This window comes from Peromyscus californicus, unplaced genomic scaffold (genome assembly GCF_007827085.1).
Source record: "Peromyscus californicus insignis strain IS unplaced genomic scaffold, ASM782708v3 Scaffold_2__1_contigs__length_46816999, whole genome shotgun sequence".
NCBI classification, from domain to species: Eukaryota; Metazoa; Chordata; class Mammalia; order Rodentia; family Cricetidae; genus Peromyscus; species Peromyscus californicus.
The window spans coordinates 13203440-13218710 of record NW_026294540.1 but is presented as its reverse complement, the minus strand read 5'-3'; the positions used below and the strand labels follow the sequence as shown (position 1 = coordinate 13218710).

Below are 15271 nucleotides of genomic sequence, written 5' to 3'. Positions count from 1 at the left end.
GACGTTGAATTTCTGATCTCCTGCCTCCACTTCCAAGTGCTGGGATTACAGGCTGTCCCACCATGCTGTAGTACGTGGTCCCCCATGCTATTGAACATGGTCCCCCATGCTATTGAACATGGTCCCCCATGCTATTGTACGTGGTCCCCCATGCTATTTTTTTTTTTTTTTTTTTTTTTTTTTTTTTTTTTTTTAAATATTTATTTATTTATTATGCATACAGTGTTCTGCCTGCATGTATGCCTGCAGGCCAGAAGAGGGCACCAGATCTCATTACAGATGGTTGTGAGCCACCATGTGGTTGCTGGGAATTGAACTCAGGACCTCTGGAAGAACAGTCAGTGCTCTTAACCTCTGAGCCATCTCTCCAGCCCGGTCCCCCATGCTATTATTGTACGTGGTCCGCCACGCTATTGAACGTGGTCCACCATGCTATTGTACGTGGTCCGCCACGCTATTGTACGTGGTGCTGGGGATCAAACCCAGTTGTATGCAAGGCCAGCTGACCGCCACTGACTGAGCTACTGTTCAGCCCCCCGTAGATTCTTGCTTGATGGAAAGAAAAGTGGGGATTGGGGATTCAGGCAGTGGTAGACCCAGACCCCCCCTGAGCGGAACTGCCCGTAGCTGCCAATCCTATTAGGGCCCATAGGGAATCTCTTGGGGCTCCTTATACTTGTTTCCTATAGGAATTGAATTTGGGTTCCTTGTCATGGTGTGTGAGAAGGTATGCGAAGAGTACATTGCTTTTTTTTTTTTTTAATGTGTGTGAATGCTTTTGCCTATATATATTTCTGTGCACCTCGTGTGTGCCTGATGTCCTTGGAGATCAGAAGAGGGTATCAGTTCCCCATAGAATTGGAGTTACCGATGTTATAAGCTACCATATGGGTGTAGTATTGGGAATCAAACCCAGGTCTTCTTCTTCTTTTTTTTTTAAGATTTATTTATTTATTAGGTATACAGCATATATGACTGTAGGCCAGAAGAGGGCACCAGATCTCATTACAGATGGTTGTGAGCCTCCATGTGATTGCTGGGAATTGAACTCAGGGCCTCTGGAAGAACAGTCAGTGCTCTTAACCTCTGAGCCATCTCTCTAGCAGGTCTTCTTGAAGAGTAGCAAGTGTTCTTAATTCTTAATCATGGAACATTCTCTCCAACCTTCAAAGAATACATTTTTTTTTCATGGACTGGGAGATCATATCACGTCTTATTTTGCAATAGTTTCTTTTTTCAAATACAGCTCTCGTTGTATAGTCCAGGCAGGTCTTGAACTCCTCTTCCTACCTTCTGAGGGCTGGGATTATAGGAATGTACCACCGCAACTGGCTGCACATTTATTTTATTTTTTTTTTTATTTTGAGACAGAGTCTTGCTCTGTAGCTCAGGCTAGCCTGGAGCATACTATGTAGCCCAGGCTGGTCTTTAATTCCTGGTGGTATTCCTGCCTCAGCTTCCCAAGGGTTACACCGCCATGCTGGGCTGCAAGTTTCAAGGAGACACAAAGCAGACACTAGCCTGGTCCAGAGGAGCAACTCATTTTCCTGTCCCTGCCTGGCTGACCCTTTCTCCCTTTCTACAGCAGCCGTGCTGCCCATGGAAGTGCCCCGGCCTGGCGGATGAAGTCGGTACACACACCATGTCATCATGTGTCTCTAGCCAGCCCACCAGCGACCGGGCGGCCCCCCAGGATGAACTGGGAAGCGGGGGTCTCAGCCGGGAAAGCCAGAAGCCCTGCGAGGCCCTGCGGGGACTCTCGTCCTTAAGCATCCACTTGGGCATGGAATCCTTCATTGTGGTTACCGAGTGTGAGCCAGGCCAGGGTGTGGACCTCAGCCTGGCCCGGGACCAGCCTCTGGAGGCTGAGGACCAGGAACTGCCCCTGGATGCCTCGGAATCTGAGGCACGGCCTCTACTTTCTGGTCGCAAGATGTCCCTGCAGGAGCGGTCCCAGGGTGGGCCAGCCTCCGGCAGCAGCCTGGACATGAATGGACGCTGCATCTGCCCATCCCTGTCCTACTCGCCATCCAGCTCCCCACAGTCCTCCCCCCGGATGCCCCGGCGGCCCACAGTGGAGTCTCACCACGTCTCCATCACAGGTTTGCAGGTTCGTGAGCTGTGATGGGGGGTAGGTGGGGATGGGAGGATGAGCTGAAGGACAGTGGAGGCTACAGACGGGCATGAAGTCTCAAAAGAAACGGAACATACAATCCCTTCACATTTCAGCTGCACAAACATTCATTTTTCTCTTTGACCACTCCTGGGTAAGCTTCCCGCAGTCCAGACTGAGGGAGGGTGTCTCCTGTAGGCTGAGGGAGGAACCACCCTTCTTCACTGCTTGAACTGCGTCTTTGAGACAGGATCTCACTATGTAGCTCAGGCTGGCTTTGAACTTTCCATGACCCTCTGTCCTCAGCCTCTCGAACGCTGAGATTGTACAGGTGTGTGCCGCCATGCCTGGCATTCAGAACCGCTTTTTATAACGTTTTAGATTAGTTTGCAAGTTCTAGGGTTTTATGTCAGCAGGTTCATTGCCGGAGCGCTCTTTTTTTTTTTTAGCTCAGTTTTCTTCTCCAGCATAATGATTTTGAGATTAATCCACACCATCGGGTACACTCTTGGCCCCGATAGCTACAGATCCAGCCAACCTTGAAAAATATTCAGAAGAAAAAAATTTGCAACTCTATGAGCCTACGCGGGCTATTTCTTGTCATTAAATGATAATTTAAATAGTTACTGCCTCCGAGGCCTAGAGTCGAATGCCTTACATAACACTGACATGGTATTAAATGTATAAGTGACTTGGAAATGGTTCAGAGTGTGTGTTTGGGAACAGGAGAGATGGCTCAATGGAAGAAGGATGACTACCCCTACAGAGGACCCGAGTTCTATTCCCAGCACCCACCTGGAGGCTCACAGTCACCTTTAACTCCAACTCCGGAGGATCTGATGCCCTTTCCTGTCCTGTGGGGACATCCTCCACACACACACACAAACAGAGATAAAATAGAAGAGTTAAGATGTGAGCGAAGAGGGCTGGGTGTGATGGGGTATACCTGTAATCCCAGAACTCGGGAGGCGGAGACAGGAGGATCATTGCAAGCTCAAGGCCAGTGCTCTTAACCACTGAGCCATCTCTCCAGCCCAGTGTCAGATTTTTCTAACAGGGTGTCTTTTATTTATTCTTTGACAGTTTCATACATGTCAACGTTATATCTTTTTGTTGTTGTTGTCTTTTGAGACAGGGTTTCTCTGTGTAGCTTTGCGCCTTTCCTGGAACTCACGCTGTAGACTAGGCTGGCCTCGAACTCACAGAGATCCGCCTGCCTCGAGATAGTGAGCTCCAGACCGGGAGGGCTTTCTCAACTTCCTAGCGCCAAAATGTAACCGAGAGAGGCTGTATAAAGGTTAAATTCTGTGCTAACACAGTGCTGTGCCATTGTCTTGAAGGGACTTGAGCACTCGCATGCCTGGTATCTTCAAGGTTGTGCAGCCAGCCCCTACAGACGTCGAGGGACATATATTCGTGGTTGATTTATTTTACTTATTTATTTATTTATTTATTTATTTGAGATGAGATCTCACTGTATCCCGGCTGGCCTCGGCCTCACCTGCCTCTGCCTCCTGCGGGCTGAATTAAAGGCTCATCCAGCATGGCTTGCTGTTGTCGGCTCCTTCTTATACCAAATCATTTCTCTTGGGTAGTCCTAGAAGCAGAATGATGTTTTGGGCGGGAGCGTGAGGGTGTTTCCTGATTGTGTAGTCATTACTGTTTTGGTTTTTGAACCGGTCTCGTATAGCTCCAGTCACCTTCAGGCTTGCCAAGTAGCCAACGCTGGCCTTGAAGTCTGGATTCTCCTGCCTCTGCCTCCCAACTGCTGGGACTCTCTGTGGACTCGAATCCTGGTTACATGTGTCCCTTTATTTGTGACACAGGCATCTTCAGCTCCTGTGAGAGTCACCTCACCTGTGCCCTGTCTTGCTTTCCAGGACTGTGTGCAGCTGAATCAGTATACACTGAAGGATGAAATTGGAAAGGTAAATGGCCCAGAAGTTGGGCTGCCTTTGTACCTTGACCAGGAGTGTCCCTGACACTCCAGAGGGAACCAGGAGGGCTGGGCGAGAAGAGGAGAGGGACCTTTGGAGGCAAGGCTGGTGGGGTGAAAGTGTTTACTGTTCATGGTCTTGTGTGTGTGTGTGTGTGTGTGTGTGTGTATGGGCATGTGCACATGTATGTGTGTGTATGCAAGTGTGTGCATGGGTGTAAGTGTGCATGCATGTGTGTGCACGTGTGTGTGTGTGTGTGTGTGTGTGTGTGTGTGTGTGTGTGTGTAGGCTAAAGTTTGATGTCAGCATGTCTTTCCTCAGTACCTCTCCACCTTATTCTTTGAGACATGGTCTTTCACTGAACCTGATGCTCATAGATTGGGCAGGACTAGCTGGCCATCAGGTCTCAGGTGCTCTTCTGTGGTTACCCACCCCCGACCCAGCACTGGGATGATAGGTGTGCGATACCACACCTCGTTTTTTATGTCAGTGCTGGGATTTGAAGTCACATTTGTGTGGCCAGCATTTTAACTAGTGAGCCGTCTCACCAGCCAGACGGTATTTTATTTTAAAAAATACCTTTTTTGAGACATGGTCTTACTATGTAGTCCTGGCTAGATTAGGACTTACTATGTAGACCAGGCTGGCCTCAGACTCACAGAGATCCACTTGCCTCTACTTCCCAAGAGCTAGGACTAAAAGTGTGCACTACCACGCCAAACCTCATGTATTCACTTATTTTAAATTTAATGTTAAAATTAGATGTGTTTCTGCAAAAGTTCAGAAAACTTCCAGAGAAATCCTAAATTACCATGGTGACAGTGCCCGTCCCGTTAATGGTACTCCCCTCCTCCCCCTAATGAGAGACCTTGCCATCTGTTTTTCATTTATTTTTGTTAGCATTATTGCAGGGGCTAACAGCTGAAGTGCTCACAGGAGAAGTTAGTAATATCACTGGCCAGGGTAGACTGACTGTAGACATAGCCCAAGCCAACTGCTAGGCCATGGAGTGAGGCTCCGTGTGTGAAGCGGGCTAGATAGGAGAGCGGGGTGGCGTGATGAGTCTGTGATAAACTGTTTTTGTATGGAAATAAGGTCTGTGTTTGGCCAGACTTTCCCAGGTCTGTCTGTCTGTCCTTTCTTTCTTCCTTTCTTCCTTCCTTCCTTCCTTCCTTCCTTCCTTTCTTTCTTTCTTTTTCTTTCTTACTTGACAGGGTTTCTCTGTGTAGCCTTGGCTGTCCTGGGTCTCACTCTGTAGACCAGGCTGGCCTCGAACTCACAGAGATCCGCCTGCCTCTGCCTCCCAAGTGCTGGGATTAAAGGTGTGCGCTTCCACCGCCTGGGTATTTTTTTTTTTTCTTTTTCTTTTTTTCCTTCCAGGTTTTTCAAACCTGGGTTTTTACATTAATTCCTTCCATTTAAATGTTAGCAGCCGATTTAGACTGCAGAAATGGAAAGTCCGACAGAAGGCAGTCTCAGGGTCCCCTGGCCCAGTGAGCTGCAGTCTGTAGCCTGTCAGAGCCCTCGGTTCACAGAGCGCTGCTCTGGCTACTGTGTCACAGGCCTCTCCTTTCTCCAGGGCTCCTACGGTGTGGTCAAGCTGGCTTACAATGAGAATGACAATACTTACTACGTGAGTATCCCCATCCCCATCCGAAGGACAGCTCCGAGCACGGTTCGGGTACGCGTTCGCCCATTCTACTGTCAGGGCGTTTAGAAGGGAGCGGTGCCCCCATTTTACAGGTGGAGAAATGGGACAGGGAAGGGATTGGCTGAGCAAGTGTCTTTCATACCCTTGCTCTGAGCTGCCCTTTCTGCCTCTTCCATAGCCCCAAGAACAAGGCAGTAGATGGACATCGTGCCCTTGTAGCTGAGGGTTTGGGGTCAGTCCAGTGTAGGTTCAAACCCTGGTTCTAACATGCATTAACTTGCCCAACATGACTCTGGGCAAGTAGCCATCATACCCCTTCTTGACCCATCGCTCCGGCTCAGTTGTCTGACTCAGTGGCAGGAGTCATGAAGTTCAGGGGTTCCCAGCTGGGTCTGCTCACCAGGAACCTCCAGGGTTGGCAATGGCACAACTCCAGGAGTCTTGTCTCCGCACAGCCCAGGCCCAGCTTGCTCAGCCGGTCACTAGGCTCTCACTGCCTTGTCCTGGAGGCACCGAGCCCTGGGAGCTCAGAGGGAGGCTGGAGGAGGAGAGAGCCTCGTCGCCTCCCTCCCTGCTCCCATTAACTGGACTTGGGGGGGTGGTCTGTCCTTCTGCAGGCAATGAAAGTGCTGTCCAAAAAGAAGCTGATCCGACAGGCTGGCTTTCCACGTGAGTGTTGTGGGCTGTGTCCTAAGGTGTGGGGGCTGAGATGAGATTGGACAGAGCCGGGTGAACGTGATGTCCTGCAGAGACCCGCGGGGAAGACACTACATCCCGCACAGAGCTTCCCCTGAGAGCAGTGCTGAACTTCTTGTCATGGGTCCTGATTCATTTTTATTTAAGAGTTTAAAAGGTGAATTTGAGGCCTAGAGTGATGGCTAAGATCAGTAAAGGCACTTGCCACCAAGCCTGATGATCTGAGTTTAAATCCCCAGGGATCACAGGGTAGGAGAGAAGCGACGCCTGCCAGGTGCCCTCTGACCTCCACGTTCATTCTGTGGCATATAAATAAATAAAAACAAACAAATAAATAAGCAAGCTGAGCATGGACATGAACAAAATAAATTAAAAAAAAGCTTACCATATGTCTTAGTTTCTCTTCCTGATGTTCTGATAAAAGACTAACAAAACCAGCTTTAGGATGAAATCCTTCACTTTGGCTCATACTTGGGATGTCTGCCAGATGGGAGCTCGAGGCAGCTGGTTACATTGTGTCTACAGTCAAGAAGCAGAGAAGAATGAAGGGCAGTGTGTTAGCTCCTTTTCTCCACTAACACAGCTGCAGGATCCCAGCCAGGGATTGGTGCCACCCACAGTGGATCCGCCTTCCCACCTCAATTAATGTACTCAAGATAATCCTCCAGGGGCCATCTCTCAGGGGATTCTAGACTCTTTTAGTTAACATTAGTCATCACACCTTCGGACCCAGCAACTTCTCCATAGTATCCAAGAGAAAGAAAAAGAGACAAAAGCTTGTGCGTGCCCGTGGCTAGCGGCCGCTATCTAGTCACAATATCCGTTCAGGGGAAACATCCCTGGTGGCCCTGAACCGATGGGTAAGTAGAATGTATACCCATCTGGTAGATTAGTATTCAGCCACCATAGGGCACGAATTTCTGATGTTACTTGGTTGAAAGCATGTTAAGTGAAAGAGGCCAGACACACAGAGTCACTTACAATATAATGCCGTTTCTAAAAACTACCGGGATGCAAATCCATGAGAACAAAAGAAGATCAGCAGGAGGAGGAATGAGATTTTTGGAAGGAGCCACAAAAATGTTCTGCAGTTGTCTAGTGGTGATGGTCCTAAAAACTGCAAAAATAATCCGCATGCATGGAGCACGTGCCTGTAACCCTAGCACTCGGGAACTGGAGGGGGGAGGATCGGGAATACAAGGCCAGCCACAGCTGCATGGGACCCTGTTTCATAAAAGCACACCCATGAGAAAGAAGAATAATTGAAAGAAAGAAAGAAAGAAAGAAAGAAAGAAAGAAAGAAAGAAAGTAAGTTGAGCGGTGTTGGTGTACACCCTTTAATCCCAGCACTTGGGAGGCAGAGGCAGGCAGATCTCTATGAGTTCGAGGCCAGCCTGGTCTGCAGAGTGAGTTCCAGGACAGCCAGGGCTGTACAGAGAAATCTTGTCTCAACCAACCAACCAAACAGAACCTCACACATTTAAAATGTTGAATTTTTTTTTTTTAGCACATATTGGGCCTGACATGGTAACGTACTTCTTTAAGCCCAGCACTTGGCAGGCAGAAGTAGGTGGGACTGTGATTTCAAGGCTAGCCTGGTCTACATAGAAAGCTTCAGGAGAGCAAGACTTGCCTCAAAAATAAATAAATAAAATAATATCAAGAGTTGGGGAGCTAGCTCAGTGGAAAAAGAGCTTGCCATGTAAGCGTTAAGATGGAGTTGGGATTCCCAGAACCCACATAAAAGCCAGGCTGCAGGTGGGCCCACGTGGCAGTCACCTGTAATCCCAGCTACCACCATGTCTGGCCCTCGCTTTTGTTTTTGAGACAAGGCCGGTCTCAACCTGTGGATCCTCCTGCTCAGCCCCCGGAGTGATGGCTGACAGGTGTGGTACTCCTCCGGCCCCCACCGTGGTCGCTTTACAGGCCGAGGCTTACCTCAGCGCCCTTCCCTGCACATCCTTTTCAACAGCCGAATCTGCACCTCGTCCTGGCCCAGGCTTGGTCACAGCTGCGTCCTGTGCCGCCTAGCCTCACAGGCTTCCTCACCCAGGATGTGGGATACAGCGGTTTTCACAGTTGGGGTTCACATTCTTACAACTGACTGACTGAGTAACACGCCATCCTGGCAGAGTTGTCTCGTTTTTCTCTCATCGACTCGTGGTTTTTTTTCGTTTTTTTCTTCTCTCTGGCTTTCTGGTACATCCGTACCATTTCCTGCCTTGAGGAGAGGGATCATGTTTCTGTCTCTTGTATCCCAAAGAGGAGAAGTGATTGATTTACCGGAGGATTTGTTTTTGATTTTTTTTGTTTGTTTTGTTTTGAGACAGCATCTGGTGTAACTCAGACTGGCCTTGTACTTTGTGTGTCGTCAAGGGTGACCTTGAACGTCTGGTCTTCTTGCCTCTCCCTCCCAAGTGCTAAGATTTCAGGGGTGCCTCATCACATCCTGGTTTATGCAGTCCTGGGATGTTGGGAACGTTAAGATAGCTGAACCAGACTAGTGAGCCTCGGTCCTTTTGGGTTGGGCATGTGACCAGAAAAAGGGATCGACAGGGTGAACAGGAGGAGGGCCGGGACTCCCGTCTCCCTGATTTCTAGTAGCGGGGGAAGCGTGAAGAGAAGAAGGCTGCTCCCAGCTCCCAGAAGTCCTTTGCCCTTTGTCCCGTTAGCAGCTGCCCTCTGCAGAAGGTCTCTACCCTAACTCTGTGCTTCCTACAGGCCGTCCCCCACCCCGAGGGACTCGCCCAGCTCCAGGGGGCTGTATCCAGCCCAGGGGCCCCATCGAGCAGGTGTACCAGGAAATCGCCATCCTCAAGAAGCTGGACCACCCCAACGTGGTGAAGCTGGTGGAGGTGAGGAGGGAGGGTGAGGCCGATGGCCTAGCCCCACCCAGCTTTGTTACTATCTAAACTCCTCATTGCTAAGATCCCTAGAGAGTCAGGGCACAGTAGAAGGCTGCCTCAAGGCTGAGGACCTTGTTGCCTCACATACCCTCACACTGTTGCTGCATGCTGCCGTCACTTCCTCAAGACTGCTTATCACCCCCATTTTACAGATGCGAAAGTTGAGGCTGAGAGTTCCGAGGCTTGTTCTTTACCGACTTCTTTCTCTTGGAAGCTGGTGGGTTTTTCTACTAGATGCACAGGTAGTTGGAACACAGAAGCAGCTCTCCATACAAACAAGTGAAATCCTGTGAGACCGCTCAGTGGGCAGAGGCCCTTGATGCCTGAGGAAGAAAGAAAGCCTGGTGATCTGAGTTCCAGCCCCGGAACCCACATAAAGGTGGAAGGGAGAACTGTCTCCACAAAGTTGTCCTCTGACTTCCATGTCTGCACTGTGGTGGTATAAACACACACAGGATATAATTTAAACAGTAACAGTAATAACTTAAACAAAGCAAAACAGTAGTGCTGGGTGTAGTGGAGCACACCTTTAATCCCAGCACTCAGAAGGCGGAGGAGTCAGATCTCTCTGAGTTCGAGGGCGACCCAGCAGAGAGAATGAATTCCAGGCCAGCCAGGGCTACATAGCAAGAGCCTGCCTCAAAAACAAACAAACAAACCAGTAAGAAGTCATGACTGTGCTCCAGTAAACCTTCGTTTATAAACACTGGAGGAGCTCGATTCAGCCCATCCTATATTTAGCCAACCTCTGCTTCAGCTTAGCAGTTCTCATGATTGTTTTTTTTTTTTTTTTTTTTTTTGTCTCAGGATGGCTCGATGCACTTTAAATTCTGGAAAACTTGGTGTTAGCTTTTAGTCACTGTAGCAAATACCTGGAAAAGAACTTCATAGGAAGAAAGATTGATTTCAGCTCAAGGCTGTTTATAGTTCATGTTCATCCGGTGTCATTGTGTTGAGGCTGACGCAGAGCAGAAACCTAGGAAGGAGGTAGATAGATAGATAAATAGATAGATAGATAGATAGATAGATAGATAGATGAGATTAGATAGATATAGAGATATAGAGATAGATGAGAGATAGAGAGATGATAGATAGATAGATAATAAAGATAGATGATAGATAGATAGATAGATAGAGATATAGTTAGATAGATAGATAGATAGAGAGAGAGAGAGAGAGAGAGAGAGAGAGAGAGAGAGAGAGTGTGTGTGTGTGTGTGTGTGTGTGTGTGTGTGTGTGTGTGTGTGTGTGTCAGGAGTCAGGGAAGATATCAAGATGCATGCCTTTGAATTCACCTAGCTCTACCACCACCCAGAACAATATACCAGTTGGGGACTGGGCCTTCCATACATGAGCCTGTAAGGGACATACCGGTTTTGACCTCAGCAGACCTCAATGTGCTGCTGTTCATTGGTTACCCTTATTCATATGTATTAAAATAGAAACCAGAGCTGGACATGGTGGTGCATACCTGTAATCCCAGTGATGGAGGTAGAGGCAAGAAAATCAGACGTTCAAGGTCAGCCTGGGTTACAGATGCTGTGTCAAAACAAACAAACAAAACCAAAAAACAAAAATGTAAATTGTCAAAATTTTATTCATTGAAAAGTAATAGCCCGGGAGCGGGAGGAGGGATGAGAGGGGAATCTGGGGTTGGTGTATAAAATGAATAAGAAAAAAATTTTAAATATAAAAAAAGAAAAACAATATATGTGATAAAGAATAATTTTGGTTTTGGTTTTTTGTTTTTTGAGACAGAGTTTCTCTGTGTAGCCCTGGCTGTCCTAGAACTCACTCTATAGACCAGGCTGGCCTCAAACTCAGGGATCTGCCTGCCTCTGCCTCCCGAGTGCTGGGATTAAAGGTGTGCGCCACCACTGCCCAGCAAGAATAATACATCTTTTATGAATAGTAACTATTTTGTTTGTGTGTGTGCATGAGTGTATTTATGTAGGTGAGTGTACGTGTGTTCCTGCACATGGAGAACAGAAGTCAGTCTTGGATGTCTATTCTCAGGAAGTGCTGTCCACCTTGTTTATTTGAGCTAGGGTCTCTCACTAGCCTAGCGTTCGCCAACTAGGCTGTCTGTCTGGCCAGCAAGCCCCAGGTATCCACCTGTCTCTGTGTCCTCAGCACTGGGATTACAAGCAGATGCCACTGTGCTTCTCTTTTTAAAAAAGATTTATTTATTTATTTGGTTTTTCGAGACAAGATTTCTCTGTGTAGCTTTGCGCCTTTCCTGGAACTCACTCTGTAGCTTAGGCTGGCCTCGAACTCACAGAGATCCGCCTACCTCTGCCTCCCGAGTGCTGGGATTAAAGGCGTGTGCCATGTGTGTGTGTGTGATAGGGTATGTGCACATGCTTGCTGGTGCCAGAGGTGTCAGAGCCCCTGGAACTGGAATTCGAGGTGGTTGTGAGCTGTATGATGTGGGTGCTGGGAATGGAACTCCGTCCTCTGCAAGAACCGTGCATGCCCTTAACCCCTGGGCCATCTCTCTAGCCCTCACCAGCTTTCTTATGGGCTCCGGGGACTGGAATGACGTCCTTGTGTTTGTAAAGCAAGCGCTTTACCGACTGGGTTGTCTGTGCTCTGAAACAAACAAAACAAAACAAAAAATGAAGAATTATTTTTACACTTTTACTGCTTCTGGTTGTTCTTATTCTTTCTTTCTCTCTTTCTTTCTTTCTTTCTTTCTTTCTTTCTTTCTTTCTTTCTTTCTTTCTTTCTTCCTTTCTTCCTTCCTTTCTTTCTTTCTTTCTTTCTTTCTTTCTTTCTTTTTTATTAACCATTTGGCTTACTAAAAGGCATCTAGATTCTAGGTCTGCTTTAGCCCTCAGCCTGCTGTGATACTATTTTGTGCCTTCTGGACCCTGGATGCAAGTAGAGAAAGAGAGTGGGAAAGGCCCATGTTGTCTTAGTCTTTTTTTTTTTATTTTATTTTAGTATTTATTATGTATACAGTGTTCTGTGTGTATGTATGCCTGCATGCCAGAAGAAGGCACCAGATGCCATTATAGATGATGTGGGTGCTGGGAATTGAACTCAGGACCTTTGGAAGAGCAGCCAGTGTTCCTAACTACTGAGCCATCTCTCCAGCCCTGTTGTCTTAAAGTAAAAATAGTTTCCATTTAATAGCCCCCCTGGAGGTGATTTGGGGATCTCCAGGAGAGGCAGATCCAGTCTGGAGCACCTCTGACCCAGCTTGTCACTGACCCGGGAAAGGATGGTCTTGGCTATCTGAATGGGGCTTGGAAGACGTGGTGGAGAAAGTGATCTTTGAAGTGGCCTCAGCCATTTCCTGGTCAGCAGAGACAACAGAGAAGGACATTGCAGGGAAAGGAACATCGTGTGTCAGGGCCCAGAGCCTCAATATTTGGGGAACATATCCTTGTCTATGGGAGATGGCGGATGCTGTTGCCAAGCCTTGCCTAGGGCCCATTGCCCTTGCCTAGGGCCCATTACTCTTGCCTAGAGGCTCCAGAACTCTAGGTGGACCCTGGGTCTAACTTTCCCTTGAGATGGATTGCTCAGCTGTACCTGCAGTCTTGTGCATCTTGGGTGGCTGGGGAAGGTGAGTCATGTGGAAGAGATGGGAGGCCTAGTCTAGCCTGGGGTCTTGTCCAGGCCTCTCCTCAAAAACGAGAGAGTAGCTGCAAGCTATTACCCTCTTTCCTGATGCCATTTCTGATCTCCATTCTCCGATGCTGGAGTTGGCCATCTTAGCGGAAGCCCCGAGGTGCGTGGTCCGCAGGTAGCCCGGGTCCTAGTGGGATTGATTTTCTCCCCAGTACCCTGTGCATCCGATCTTTCCACCCAACTTAGCAGGACCAAGCAGCCATTCTGTTTGTTTATATATCAGGGGTGTGTGTGTGTGTGTGTGTGTGTGTGTGTGTGTGTGTGTGTGTGTATGAATGTATGTATATATATTCATTCTTCGGTACCTACTATGTGCCCAGCATGTATGAGACATCACCAAGACAATCAAGGTGGACATCTTGGGACCTGCCCATTGGACAGAGGCAGGAGCAGGCATGGAGACATGTCCTGCTAAGGTGGGGAGGTATGGGTCCACTTCATGGAGGGGCTGCTTGAGTTCAAGTAGGGTTGAACTTTTTTTTTTGTTTTTGTTTTTTTGAGACGGGGTTTCTCTGTGTCGTTTTGGTGCCTGTCCTGGATCTCGCTCTGTAGACCAGGCTTTGGGCCTCCAACTCTCAGAGATCCGCCTGGCTCTGCCTCCCGAGTGCTGGGATTAAAGGCATGTGTCACCATCTCCCGGCAGGGTTCAACTTTTACCCCAAAACCAGGACCTGTTCCTTGGAGATGGGCTGGATTGGCATCCAGGTGTGGGACATTTTGGGGAGGATTTCCTCCTTCCCGCTGTTCTTCTTTTCAGGGTGTCCCAGACCTTGAGGCTAGGTGGACTTGGCTATGACACTTCTGGGAATTTCTGTCTTCCTCCCTGACGAGGAAGGACGGGAAGTGCGCCCCCCTGTGGGCGCACACACCATCACACACTTCCACTTCCTCTTGCTCATGTCTGTTCTTTCTCTCCTTGCTCCCGTCACTGGCCGGCTGTGCCATCAGGTCCTGGATGACCCCAACGAGGACCATCTGTACATGGGTAAGACTGCTTTCCTCCATCCACACTTGAGGTAGCTGCATTTGCCAATGCCCGGGCGTCCCCTCCGCATAGCTGCAGCCCCGGAACCACCAAGGACAGGTGCCTCGTTCCTGGTCCAGCTGGTCCCCACAGGAGCCCGCCTGCCTGGCTTAAAGCAGGGCCTGGGAGGGAGTTCTTGCTGGGACTTTGAACATCTGGATCTCCCGTGTCTTCATTTGCAGCCCTTTCTCGAGCACCTGTGGTGCGTCCAGAACTGTTACAGGCCCTGAGGATAGATAGCGTGATAAGAAAGAGACCTGTACGGCTGATATCCCAGACAGGAAAGACAGTGTTGATGAATACATATGAACTTTAGATATATTAAGGGTGATCAATTAAGGTGATGTCAGGGGAAGTGGACAGACCACTTCCTATAGGAGATGACCATTTAACACCTGAATGTCAGGGATTTGGCCGTGTTACATCTGGGGAAAGGCTTGGGGCAGAGGGAAGAGCAGGTGGAAAGGCCCCAAGGCTTTAAGAACTTAAAAGGGGAGGGGCACTAGATAAGTAGGGAGAGGACTCAGGGGTAAGAATGGTGAGTTTGGGAAGCCATGGAGGGGCGTCTGGAGCCTGGGGGCGGGCACTCAGAGATCTGGGTACTGCTCACAGACAGAAGCTCAGGTGTGTCTTCAGAGACCTCATTTATAAATGGTGAGGACGGCTGGGTGGTGGTGGCGCACGCCTTTCATCCCAGCACTCGGGAGGCAGAGGCAGGCAGATCTCTGTGAGTTCGAGGCCAGCCTGGGTTACCAAGTGAGTTCTAGGAAAGGCACAAAGCTACACAGAGAAACCCTGTCTTGAAAAAACCAAAAAATAAATAAGTAAACAAATGGTGAGGGCGTCAGGAATGATGGCACATGTCTTTAGTCCTAGCACTCAGGAGGCAGAGGCAGGAGGACCTATCTCTGTGATTTCCAGGCCAGCCTGGGCTACAGAGCAAGTGTCAGGTCATCCAGAGGCTGTGTCGTGAGGCCCTGTCTCTAAGATTGATTTATTAATTATGTATACAGTGTTCTGCCTGCGTGCTGTGTCTGCATGGCCAGCAGAGGGCGCCAGATCTCATTACAGATGGTTGCGAGCCACCATGTGGTTGCTGGGAATTGAACTCAGGACCTCTACAAGAGCAGCCAGTGCTCATAACCATCCTCTGAGCCATCTCTCCAGCCCTGAGGCCCTGTCTCAAAAAGGAAGAGGTGGGGGAAAAGAATCAGACACTTGAGTCAATTTAAAGGAAAACATGAGGCTAGCTCAGAGGTAGTATGTGTTTGCCTCGGATGTGCAAGGTCTGGATATTCTGGATTC

At 48.7% G+C, this 15271-nt stretch overlaps 1 protein-coding gene across 5 annotated transcripts in view; it reads left to right on the top strand.

The window, feature by feature from the left end:
• The window catches only part of Camkk2 (calcium/calmodulin dependent protein kinase kinase 2), a 51846-nt gene that overhangs the window by 15396 nt on the left and 21179 nt on the right, over positions 1-15271 (top strand). For 4 of the 5 annotated variants that reach the window (XM_052755346.1, XM_052755347.1, XM_052755343.1 and 1 more), the window contains exons 2-7: positions 1586-2110; positions 3994-4041; positions 5630-5683; positions 6319-6370; positions 9119-9252; positions 13891-13927. In XM_052755346.1, the coding sequence (XP_052611306.1) occupies positions 1643-2110; positions 3994-4041; positions 5630-5683; positions 6319-6370; positions 9119-9252; positions 13891-13927 (793 nt within the window). In that variant the 5' untranslated portion in view covers positions 1586-1642. The remainder of the gene's footprint in view (positions 1-1585; positions 2111-3993; positions 4042-5629; positions 5684-6318; positions 6371-9118; positions 9253-13890; positions 13928-15271) is intronic. The other variant, XM_052755344.1, reaches the window with a different exon arrangement.